This window comes from Columba livia, chromosome 14, assembly GCF_036013475.1.
Source record: "Columba livia isolate bColLiv1 breed racing homer chromosome 14, bColLiv1.pat.W.v2, whole genome shotgun sequence".
Lineage (NCBI taxonomy): Eukaryota > Metazoa > Chordata > Aves > Columbiformes > Columbidae > Columba > Columba livia.
Window position 1 is genome coordinate 4,322,438 of NC_088615.1, and position 12,465 is coordinate 4,334,902.

The 12,465-nt window shown below is 47.8% G+C and overlaps 1 protein-coding gene across 1 annotated transcript; it reads left to right on the forward strand.

Annotated features, from left to right (window-relative positions):
* The first annotated feature begins 1,558 nt into the window (after positions 1–1,558).
* On the forward strand, positions 1,559–5,752 carry LOC102086591 (serine protease inhibitor Kazal-type 6). The gene is made up of 4 exons (XM_005503340.3): positions 1,559–1,764; positions 3,807–3,832; positions 4,685–4,797; positions 5,577–5,752. Exons 1-4 carry the CDS (start codon positions 1,707–1,709, stop codon positions 5,620–5,622), a joined length of 243 nt encoding a protein of 80 aa, XP_005503397.1. The 5' UTR covers positions 1,559–1,706; the 3' UTR covers positions 5,623–5,752.
* The last annotated feature ends 6,713 nt before the right edge of the window (positions 5,753–12,465 follow it).

Below are 12,465 nucleotides of genomic sequence, written 5' to 3' on the forward strand. Positions count from 1 at the left end.
CTGTACCCTAGATGCCTTGTGAGCATTCAGAGGTAAGAACTCTTTAGAAGATGGAAAGGTTTGTAGCCTGTAAGACTAAAGACTGGCCCAGCATGGACAAGTACTTGACACCAGCAAGACTCTGCCCAGCTACACATCTTAAACTGCAAAGCAAGGTCCAGATGCCCTTCTTCTGTCCCTGATTTTCAGAGAAGTCAGAGGAACAGAAGAATTCCCCGACCTGTGCCAGCAAATGGCCTGTTGCAGGTGCTGTAGTGAAGTGGAAAGGGCAATAACAATAATTACCTGCTTCGTAATTTAGTCTCTTCCTCTCCTCAGCCCAGAAGGGGTTGGTCCCTGTGATACGTTTGCGAAGGCTTTATCCACTCAGTTGTGCTGCAGCAACTGAAACGTTTGGGTAGATAAAGGACTGAGGCATTAAGGCTGTGGTTGTGAGCAGTGAAACGAGAAAAGGCAAACAAGCAGTGCTGCGAGTGGCAGAACCGAGCGTGATTTTGAACAGCGCTGCAGCTGACTGACTTGATAACTACATTATATGAGAGGCTGCATCGTGAGCTCACCCTTAATAGACATCTGAGAATTCACCTGTCAGTCACGGTTTCTCTGCTGTGTGGATTTTAAGATGTCTAGCAAGCTGCAAACTCTACTGCTTCCCCTGTTGTAGAGCATTCATATCATTGCTCTCCTGCAGAAACTCTCTCCCTTGCTCACCAAGGATGTTAGTAGCATCTTTTGTCTGTTGCTAGAAAAATGTATACAGATATATATATCACTCCTATGATTGGAACTAGTTGCAGATGTAAAATTTATTGGGGGAACTGATAAACATATATATTTACACACAGTGCTCTCCTAAGCCCTGTTTCCTTAGGAAAGCATACTAAAGTTTTAAGTTTATTCTTATCTGAACAGATATTTTGCAAATGGTGCAGCTGAACGCGAACATACTCAGCTGGAAATAGAGCTCAAGTCTCCCAATTCCCCATCAAATTCCCTTCATTGCCACTTGCTGTGGGAGCAGAGCCCTAACATATGTTTGTCAATGTGAAAAACTGGAAAATATTGACAGCTAGAGTTTAAATAGTTCAGGGAGGAGAGTCAGCAGTCCTATCTGGGACTGTGCACACAGCTATGGGAGCATGTCACATCGGAGTACTTCTCCACCCCAACCTCACAAATTTAGAACCATCCTCAAAAATAGCCAGGGAACAACGTATAATTGGTTTCACAGACAACACATTCCCATGCTGTGATTTATTTCGTAACGTCTAGTAAGTGTCATCGCGCCGCAGTCAAAGCCTCGGAGCTGGCATTCAGCGAGGGCCCAGAGAATGAAAATTACCAGCTTCCTCGATGAATCACCGCTTTGAAAATTCACCCTTGTGAGAATCCTGTGACTATTTAGAAGGGGAAAAAAAAAAAAGAAGATATTACAAGCCTGAGTCTATCACTCATATAATTATCCCTTTCTAGGTTTGATGTGGACAGGGCAGCATTCCTAAGGCACCATAAACATGGCCAGGACCAATAGCGGCTTTAGAAATGAAGTGGAGAAGTTCTCACAATTAAGGTGGGGAACGAGGACAGCTACGGACAGGCACATAAATACACAGAACGGCAGGTCCGTGTGCGCACTGTGCGCTCCGGTGCGGGGACGACACCTCCCGCACAGGTTGCTTGGCTTGGACTAAAGAGCTACCTGCAGCATGAAGGCAACAGGTTCCTTGGTGCTTCTCAGTCTGCTGCTGCTCTCTTTCTTCTCGGGTAAGTGATCTTTTCCCTAGCCTAGGAAGAAAAAATTCCTGACAACAGCAAACTTCAGAGTCTTGATCACCAGATGACAGGCTTGAAGACAAAGCTGAGGAAGTGGAAAATATCTGCAGGACTTGCTCACTCGTATGACATGTTTCCACTCCTCGGGTGCCTCCGCAGTGAATAACGCAGCGGAGGTGTCACCGGGAGACAGAGCGAGGAAATTCTAAGCGGGTCTTTTAGCAAATGTACCAAAGCAAAGAGTAATTATGAATTTTTGGTACAGATGTTCGCTGGAGAGTTTTGCTGAACCAGTTAGAGAAGCAGCTCGCTCACCTCAGGGTCGTCAGCTCTTGTTTTGATCCTAAGCATCTTGGCATTTGGTGTTTTCCTTGGAGATGTGGAAACGTAATTAGATGAAAGTTTCAGCTTTCGTTTATGTTGCAGAGAAAAGCTTGAAAATTAAATTCAAATGTCCTCAAGGAGTCAGAACAAAGAGGGCAAATTAAAAGGATCCAGTACTTATTTATCTGGAGACTTACACATTTCTCTGATGATCTGGGGAAGCTGAGTGATGATTTTTTGAACATATAGGTCATGTCAGTGTTATCAATCGCTTGCGTCCAGCTGACCCAGCTCTGGAAGGTTTATGGTAACAGTTATTGAGAATGTGCAGAACAAGAATTATTTATACTTGTTTTTCTGTGAATAATTTGACTAAAGAATTCACTTGAGAAAATTGCAAGCTGTGCATGGAGAAAAAGAGATGAATTACTTTGTACGCATTATTCATTATGAAATATTCATCTGTCTCTAATTGAGTCTTAATTGGGACTGGGTTCCGTCAGAGTGCTGAGGCTTCCTTCCAAGGCCAGGCAGAATAGCAGCAAACTCTGTGATCTCCCATAAAATAAACAAATGTCAAGAGACATCATCACAAAGTCTTCTGTAGCCGCATGTAATATTTATAAAAAATATTTAATGAGCTGTTTTGCAAATAATATGCAGTAGCCATAACACTGACACCTAAGGCAGCCTAGCCTAACCTAACATGACAAATACACCAGCACTGGAGGTAAAACACCAAAGGGCAATACAACTGGCAGAAGGAGTAGGGTGGGTTGATGGATGATGGTCTAACTGACTGAGGCTTGGGTGGGATTACCAGCTGCAGGACAAGGTCCCCCCATCCGCTGCCCCAACGAGCCAGCAGGTACAGCCTCACATCTGAATTCTGCTGCCTCACTGACATGCAAGGTGCTGAGTATTTGTCTCGCAGTGTTGTGACCCAGATTCTGCAAATCTGTGTTCAATCCACCGTTGAGTGTCGGGCTCCCCCTTAGAGACAGGGTCATCCTGTCCCAGAGCCATGAGTCAACCCATGTGCCTGGCTGCAGTCTTTGCAGGCAAGAAATAGAAAGAGGACAGACTGATCAGCTGCAAGCCCAGAGCCTGTGGTTGCAGCGGGTATTTTTGTGCTCTTGCTGACTGGCACTGCCTGTTCTGCTCCATATCACCCCATGATGTCCCTTTGTACCTCACCTGGGATGAGGTTGTTCCAGGAGGTTCTCTGGGCTGTGCTGTGCTGAGGGGGGATGCAAAGCTGACCGCGGGGTCTCCTTCTCCGTGGTGCACTGTTGTTAGCAGTACCAGCCATTTGCACTGTTCAGAGGTGCAGCAGCTTTTGCCTTAGAAGTGAATATAGCTTTAAAGTCTCAGTTGAGCGCAGCTCCAGATCCGATATGGCAGCTCGCTTCCCCGGGAGTGGCTGCCTTCCAGGAGATTGGGTTGTGTGTCTGAGGTGCAGTTAGCAGCTGAATGACTGATTACATGGTATTTTAGTAACATTTTTCAAAAAAAGCAAAATACTGAAAAGCAATTCAGATAATGTATTTCCTGCCCACTCCTCCGCTGCACAGGATGACAGAGTAGAAAAAAACCCCACAAACCCGGTGTATGTTTCACTGTGGTTTGTGACTTTAGTTCAGCCTCTATCAGAAAATAATGCCGGTATGTAAAGCCTCTGTTGTTGATCTGTGGTTTTTTTATTTCAGACGTAGCAGGTCAAGATATTGAAGAGGTTAGTGCCGCTGTTTCTGCTTACTGAATCTGCATTTTCTAGAGGAATGGTTTTGTAACCAAGATCTTGGTGCATGGTAAACAGTTTTTAATGTCTGCTGGGTGCAGGTGGGTCCTTTCAAGATGTCTCGACACTTTGGGGAGTTTACCATTGTACAGGGGCTATTACGTGTGGCATTAACAAGTAGACTGTGGAAACAGACAGTTGGTTTAGCAAATGCTTCCCATGATGAGGTGCTTGCACAGGGTAGGGTACCTGCACGGGGTTGTGTTTGTCCACTTTGCTCCACTGGCCAATCTCATGAAGGAAATGGACTATTGAGAGTGTTTTATTCCCCCAAATGAAGTTTATCACTGGGACTCGTCCAGAGACAAAATACATTTCCTGGACACCATTTTTTAATTCCCCACAAGCTGCAGTTTTCTCCTCCTTTTGCCGGGAAGGCAGGAAGCTCAGCAAGCGCCAAACCGGGTGTACAGTTTTGCAAGATTCACGAAGCCAGGCAGCAGTGAGCTGCCCCGGTGCCAAGCGCTTGCAAGAGCATCAGTGCTGACTCTTCTCCTGCATGCCTGGGCTGATCCTCCCATGTCTTTGGGAGATCAAGACTTCTCCCAGGTGACTACAGCTTCCCTCCTCAAACACAGGGCAGAAATTCCCCTGAAACACTGCTTCTGCTCATTTCTGACAGGGCTTTTTTTCTTTCAGTAAATGGGCAGTGTCTGTCATCACCACTGTTTTAGTCCTTTTACCAGAAAAAGCATTGTATTAGTGACCTTGTATCCAATTTGGAAAGTGAAAGAGAGAAAGAATATAGGAGTCCTAAAAAGGTTTTTTATTTCATTCCTTTTGCAGATTTGTAGAGAGTTTGTGGAGAGAAGCGTGTACTGCACGAGGGAGTCCAACCCTCACTGTGGCACGGATGGCGTCACGTACGGAAACAAATGTGCCTTCTGCAAGGCAGTGCTGTAAGTGAAAGTAGAGGGGATGGAAATAACAGAGAGAGTTGGCTCCATTTCCACATATCTAATGATGTTCTTCATGGCAGGGGGCCCTGCATCCAGGCTGCTCTTCTTGTATAGACCAGCCCCTGAATCATGCCGAGTGGAATAATTGCTCTTTGGAACAGAGCTGTGTGATTGCAAGTTAATTTTAATTCATTTCTAGGTGTTGCATGCTGCTGGTTACCATGCCGAGAGGCAGCACAGGGCCTGGGAGGCAATTGTACCCTGCCTGTACCTTCTGCACGCACTGAATTGATGCACATTTCCCACTACATGCCACAGGCTGCAACTCTCACTGCCCACACTTCTGGATACCGAGAAGTGTTTGGAGGAACGCGGGAGCTGAGCTGTGCCAAACGATTCCTGAAAAGTCTGAAAGGACTTTGTGGAACAAGACAAAAAATCTTGGAGGAAGAACCTGACTTTCTCCTTTTCCTGAGCTCTGTCACCTTTTAAAGGAGATGCAATCGGAGGCAGCACCCCAGGACTGAATGAGCTTGCAAAACATGATATTTTTCCTTTTCAGTCCTTTACATTTGGTGTGCACTCAAGGCTGCTTTTCCCTAGGGTTAAGCAGAGAAGAGCAAGGAAAGGAGAAAATGTCTTGATGTTCCCTGGGAGGCACCAGCGTACACTAGCATGAGTCAGGCAAATAGTCCTGTTTGGACAGACAAGCTCCTTGTCCCGCAATGCTGTGTCTGTCATACACTGCTTTGTCTAAGTTTGTGTTGCTTCTTTTGCAGGAAAAGTGGAGGGAAAATAAGATTGAAGCACCTGGGGAAATGCTGAATCCTCGCTGTCACCGAGGAGCAACAGCTGAGCCCCCGTGAGCAGCGGCTGCAGACGCCTGTGAGCGGACACGGGAGCAGCTCGCCCTCATCTCTGCCCTCTCTGCTCAATAAAGTGAAACTCAGCACCACTGTTTGGCTGGATTCCTTTTTCTGTAACACCCAGCAAAGCACTTTGAATGTCTAATGCGTGGCTTCGCTATCCCGTGCTGTTCCATCACCCCCCTCTCAAGGCGCTCCCCATGCCAGAGCAGCGATTCCCGTGGGCTCTGTGCCCCCATCCCCAGTAGCTGTAGCTCTTCTGTCCCCATCCTGCCTGACAAATTGTCACACGCCTGCCGGGCAGCCAAGCAGAGCAACCGCTTATGGGCTCCTGCCCAATTCTCCCCATCCCAGGGGGTGGGTGACAGCGGGTGTCTTTATTCTTTACCCAGCCCCCCATAGACATGTTCCTTCCTCTCTTGGAGGTTATTGTGGGAGGGTGACAGGAGAGCTGGTGAACAGCGTGACTGCATATGCCTCATCTCCTTTGGAAACCAGAGACAAACAAGCTGAGGCTAGGGAACATTGCTCCATTTAAGCCTGCAACAAGAAGATGGCAGGTGGAGGCTGGTTTTAGGTAGAAGCTGCGAGGCTCTTCTTTCCAAATCGGTCTCTTTCTTCTTCGTTCTAAGAGAGTGCTTTGTCTTGAAAACTGTGAACTCACCAGCATTAGTTTCCTGCTGTCAAGTGGTTTCTCATGCTAATAAAATTATATTTAGAAGAGAAACAGATTGTCTAGTATGTCAATAATTTTAAAAAAAATGTATTCCCTGGAGAAGAGCTGTGGGCTTCTTCTCCCCTCCTCTAGGATAAGTTCTCCCTGAATCATACATAGACCTCGATTTCATAGGCACAAAGATTTGTATTTATTTACAATTTTTAATACTCATAGACATCATTTCTTTCTTTTCACACTGCTGCCCTCTATCTTCTTGATGCTGGCTGGAAAATCCCTCTTTGTGCGAACATGAGAAAATGAATTCTATGTTCTCTCACCGTTGACTGTGCAAAATTCAGACAGGGAAATAAATACTTGTGACATCCCCTTGTTAAAACATTGGCAAGAGATCAATGGGACACCAGCTCCTTCATGCTAGACACTTGACTTTCAAAGGGAGCTTTAGATTTTATCATGAGCCTGAGGGGTCAACATATTTTGCAAGCACCTAAATGCTGAGCATCTAAACCTCTAGACCTTGTTTGAACAGAGCTTGAATGTTTGCTTATGTCATGGTTTAGTCCTGGCTGGCAACCAAGAACCACGCAGCCACTCACTGACTCCCCTGTGTCCCCGGTGGGATGTGGAAGAGAATCAGAACAGTACAAGTGAGAAAACTTGTGGGTCAATATAAAGGCAGTTTAATAGGTAAAGCAAAAGCCCTGCATGCAACCAAAGAAAAACAAGGAATCCATTCACCCCTTCCCATCAGCAGGTGTTCCGCCATCCCCAGGACAGCCAGGCTCCATTGTACATAACGGTTACTTGGGAAGACAAATGCCAGCACTCTGAATGTCCCCAGCTTCCTTCTTCTTCCCCCAGCTTTATATGCTGAACATGAGCTCGTATGGTGTGGAACATCCCTTCGGTCAGTTTGGTTCAGCTGTCCTGTCTGTGCCGCCTCCCAATCACTTGTGCAACCTGCAGCCTTCTGGCTGAGAAGTCCTTGACTTGGTATATACATACATTGTTTGGCAACAACCAAAACATCAGTGTATTATCAACATTCTTCTACTAAATTAAAAACACAGCACTATATCAGCTACTAAGAAAATGATCCAAGCTGATGGGTGGGTGCCAGGGACAGGGTAGGAGTGTGGCCATGGCCACAGCCTGTCCAGACTGCGCTCCTGTTTGTATCTGGCTGCCCTCCTGCACATGTACCAAACCAGAAACCAAACCTTCAGCCACTGCTTTTCCTTTGGTTTCCTTTCTCCACCTTTCGAGATGTGTAGGGTTTTGGGGAATTTTTTTTGACAGCTTTGAAAGGTGAGTGAGTCATGATACATTTCAGATCTCTCTTCTGTTAGATAACATGAGCATCTTCACAGCTTTTCTCTCCCTGGGGAGGAAGGGTCCTTAGCTACAGGGCAGAGGCTGGACTGGAGCTGCCCCAGCATCTCGGCTGCTGCCAAGACCAGCCTCTTGCAGCAGAATGAGGGTCCTGTGCGCCCTGTGTCTCACTCATTTCTCCTTGGCAGTTAAAATAATGGAAGAATTTAGTTTGTGCATGGTTGCTCTTACTGAAAGGAAGCCATTGCTCACAGCTGAGCACCCTCCTGTGACCGGACTATGCATATGGCAGAGGGGAAGGATGTATTTCCATCTAACAGCTTCACTTTGCTGGTGAGGCAGCTGATACATTATTGTGTCCAGGCTCTTGGCCCATTTAACTTCCGTGCTCCACCGCTTCCTCCTCCTCCTCTAGCACAGGCACATGTCACTGTCGCAACTCAGTTGAATCCTTTGTCCTACTTTTTTTCCCTTGACATTCACAGCTTTTGACAAGGTTTTTCTAGCTGCCGTGGGATAATCTTGGGGTGGTGGTGCTGACTGCAGGGTTCCGCAGCCCAGCCAGGGAGGAACTCTGGACTTGGTTATCATTTTAGTTCATCATCTTTTTCCTAGGAGAAGACAGACTGGATCATGTTGGAAGGGACTTCAGCCCAACCTTTTGGTCACAGCAGGGTCAGTTCTGAGGTCAAATCAGGTTACTCAGGGCTTTATCCAGTCTAGCATGGAAAACCCCCAAGGGTGGAGAATGTATGATCATAGAATCGTTTATGTTGGAAAAGACCTTTAAAACCACGAAGTCCAACCCTTAACCTAGGACTGCCAAGTCCACCACTAAACCATGTCCCTAAGCACTGTATCTACATGTCTTTTAAATACCTCCAGGGATAGTGACTTAACAACTTCCCTGGGGAGCCTGTTCCAATGCTGGATTTGATTCCATTCATGACAACTCTTTGGGCCAGGCCACTCAACCAGTTTTTTATCAAGGCAAGAGTATGCCTGTCCAAGCCATGAGCAGCCAGTTTCTCCAGGAGAATGCTGTGGGAAATGGTGTCAAAGGCTTTACTAAAGTCCAGGTAAACAACATCCACAGCCTTTCCCTCATCCACTAAGCTGGTCACCTTGTTGTAGAAGGAGATCAGGTCAGTCAAGAAGGACCTGCCTTTCATAAACCCATGCTGACTGGTCCTGATCACCTGGTTGCCCTGTTCGTGCTGTGTGATGGCACTTAAGATGATCTATAACCTTTCCTGGCACCAAGAGAAGACTGTCAGGCCTGTAGCTCCCCAGATCCTCCTACTGGCCCTTCTTGTAGATGGACATCTTATTGCTGACCTCCAGTCAACCAGGACCTCCTCAGTTACCCAGGACAGCAGATAAATGATCTCCTGCAGCCACCTATCCCAGGGCTTGACTGTTATCATGGTAAAGAAATTTTTCCTTGTATCTGGTTTCCACCTCTTTTGTTTCAACTGCCTCATCTCCAAGCCCTGCACCACTGTGAGGAGCCTGGCTCCGTCTGCTCAGTAACCTGCTTGTTAACTGGTAGGCTGCCTTTATGTTCCCCTGATGCCTTCTTGTCACCAGGCTGAACAAGCCCACCTCCCTCCACCCTTTCTCGCAGGGCAAATGCTCCAGCCCCCAACTCTCTTGGTGGCTCTTCGCTGAACTTCGTCCAGCTTTACAGTGTCTTTCTTATATTGGAGGGGGACCAAAAAGTGATCATGGGAAGGAAGGCTGAGCTATGGGGACAAGGAAAAGGATTGTTTGGGGAGCAGGTGCGAGAACTGTATTGCAGGGGACTGAAAAGATGTAGATAGTGACAGTTGTAGGGAGTGGCAGGAGGGTGTCAATGTGTATTGGGTCCTTTAAAGATTAGAGAGCAGCTGATCCTGCTCTGGGGTGAAATGGCTTCCAGATGTTGGGAATCAGCCAACAGTTCTGCCTGTCCCCATCACAGCTGAAGGATTTAAGTAGGACCCAAGGGGAGGTATTAGGTTGTTTTCACTGGTTCCAGAGCAAAGAGAAGGTGAGGAGTTTCCTTTGTAGTGTTTGTTTGATGTTTTGGTTTATTTTTCCCCTCTGAAATAAGCGGTGTCCTTTAGGAGCTTCTCATGGGAGTAGCTGCAGTAATTGTGGCTGGTGTTGGTGTCATATAAGGCAACTTTAAAAATGCTGGCAAAGGCTTATAAAGTGCATGTGGCAGACAAGCGTTATCACAATATGTAAGGGGAGAATGGGAGAGACATAAGTTATATCCATACAGAAAGGCAGGTACCACATAAAGAATTGCTTGTTTTAAAGGTCCAATGATGAGATGGTGCTCCAAGGCATCTCTTTGGATTTGACACCCATGGGCCAGTGAGGGGCTTCAATAAGGTCAGGTCCTCAGGTCTCCAGAGGAAGCAGAGCTTTGGCAGAGCCTCAATCAGGACTTGAAAGATAAGGTCAGGCTGAGCTTCTGCTGGGTCTGGAGGGATGTTCTGACCAACCTGAGACTGGCCCCAAACAACAGCTTCAGTGCTTGTAGCAGAGCTGGACCCAGTACCCAGCTTGGGAAGCAAAGGTTTCCCAGGAATGTGAGAAAAGTGGTGGTGCTGTGTAATGCAGTGCTCAACTTTCTGAGCTAAACCAGCTCAATTAATTGGCAGCGAACTGAAATGTTGGTATTGTGACAAGGGCTGGCTGTGACCCTTCTGGCCTTCTTCCCAGAGAACGTTGTGCCTTTCTTGGGAGGGTGGTTTTGTGGAGTGACCTATAACAAAACCATCAGCTGCTCAGGTTCTGCCCTGTAAAAGCCTCCTCATGTTGTCTTCCGCTTCTAGATGTACCCTTAATCCTTATTCACAGTTACAACTGGCAAGCGAATGCTTCAGTTTTGCGTGATGATGATGATGTCCCACTAAAAGGAGCTGAGAGGAGCTGCAGAAGGTCCCTGCGCTGCTGGCCCGTCCCATTGGGGGCAGCGCTGCCCGGCGCAGCCATGCAGGGATGTGGCTGCGGGGCCGCTGCTCCTACCCGGGCATCGGGCTCCCCCTTGTGACCGCCGGGCACAAGCCGGGACAGGGATGCTGCTCCGGCCCTGCTGAGCAGAGCTCGTTCGGGACAGAGGCCCCGATGTCCTTCCTCCTTGTGCCAAACTTTGGGAGCAAGCCAGCTCTGCTCCGATGAGCAAAATGCCATCTTGTGGTCCTAGTGCTCTGCCCAGCCACGGAGCTCATTTTACCTGTTGAAAATTTGTTTAAAATTAGAGGTGTCCACAGCAGAGCTGTGCAGAAAGAGTGGTGAAGTTACCCTCAGAGACTCGCGGGTTCCTGAGATTGCAGCACCCATCCACGGTGGGTGTTTGTATTAGCTTATTTTTGCCGAGCCCCACAGCAGTTCTTGCAATCAATTACGCAAATGAAGATCTGCACAGGGCAGGGAGGCACTAGCACAGTGAGCTGTCCTAGTAAATTGCTTGTTTGTTACTGCTGCCTTGTCTCTCCCTCCTGGCAGCCGTTCTCCCCCTCTTCTGAGACCGCTGCCAGGCCAGGGTGCTCTGAACAAGCTTCCTGGGCTCCTGCAGGCCCATCACCTCTCAAAGAGCTCAGGCACAGTCTCAGCATGTCCCCTTGATATAACAGATAAGAGGTAGCTCTAATCAATGATGTCCTTGGCCTGAGGCTCCCCAGGCTGCTGTCTACCCCAGAGGATTGCTCACTTCTCTGCCCTCAAACTTCTTCCTCCAGTGGCTGCAGGAGAAGTGCTGCTGAGATGAGCTGGGCTTTGCACCTCTAGGATTTGGAGACAGTTTTCCAGTTATGCTGTTGCTGGCTGCAAATACTGAGATTTAGTATCAGTGGTGGAACTCCAGGTGCAATGCGCTTGTTCTGCTTGTCACTGAACCCGCCTGAGGCTTGGGCTCTGCCTCTGTGAAGCAATTTCTCTCTGTTATTGCTGCAACAAAGGAGAAAGCTGCTGTGTACCCTTGTATCCAAGCAGCTATGGCTTGGCACAGCCAGAGCTGGTGCAAGCCCCCGCTACCCTAACAGGTCTCGGAGGACCTTTCACTGCTGAGGCTGCTCTGCTGTTTGCTCTTATCTCTTGGTGGCCTGTTTAGCACCTGCAGAGGGTTCCCTGAGATGGTCCAGGCCTTGGCGTTGTCTCTCAGAGGCCTGGCAGGATGGTGATGCTCTTCCTCTTGTGACCAAAGTGCGGAGCGACAGAGGGGGGGAGAGTGCAGTACCGAGGATGGACACTGGATGCTGCCACAGACCGGCTGGTTTGATCAGCGTTACTGTGTCTATTGGGCGCTGTGGTTCTTGCTACGGGATTTTTCTTTTGTAAAGCCCCAGCTCCTGGAGTGCAGTTGTTAGGTGAGACCTAAACTTCTACCTTCCTAAATATGTATGTATATTTATATAGTTTAAGCCACTTTCATGTGAGGTCAAATTGCGACTCAAGCGGAAGGCTGAGAAAACTCTAAGACAGAATAATAAACTTGTTTGAAAAATCAGCGCAATGTTGTATTGCAGGGGGCAAACACTTCAGTGGACTCAATCCCAGTTCCTGTTTGGTTTGCAAGTCTGATTAGCCCTGGGTCATGTCGTGCAAACGGTCACCTGGTAGCTCCAGGAGCCTGAGATATGTCACAGCTGCTGACACAAAAATGTGACCTTCCTGCCAAGCTGTGATAACAGCCCTTATTCCTGCCCCCCCAGGGCTCTGCTCCTTCAGTCACTCCAGTTGCACTCGTGGTGCAGCCCTTCTCTTGGCATCAGCCCTGAACCCTGGCTGCCTTTGACA

Excerpts from the sequence above, each read along its gene's own strand:
- LOC102086591 (XM_005503340.3), top strand. The coding sequence starts at position 1,707 with ATGAAGGCAACAGGTTCCTTGGTGCTTCTCAGTCTGCTGCTGCTCTCT. Across the intron at positions 3,833-4,684 it reads CAGGTCAAGATATTGAAGAG|ATTTGTAGAGAGTTTGTGGA; the intron begins GTTAGTGCCGCT and ends TTCCTTTTGCAG. Across the intron at positions 4,798-5,576 it reads GCCTTCTGCAAGGCAGTGCT|GAAAAGTGGAGGGAAAATAA; the intron begins GTAAGTGAAAGT and ends CTTCTTTTGCAG.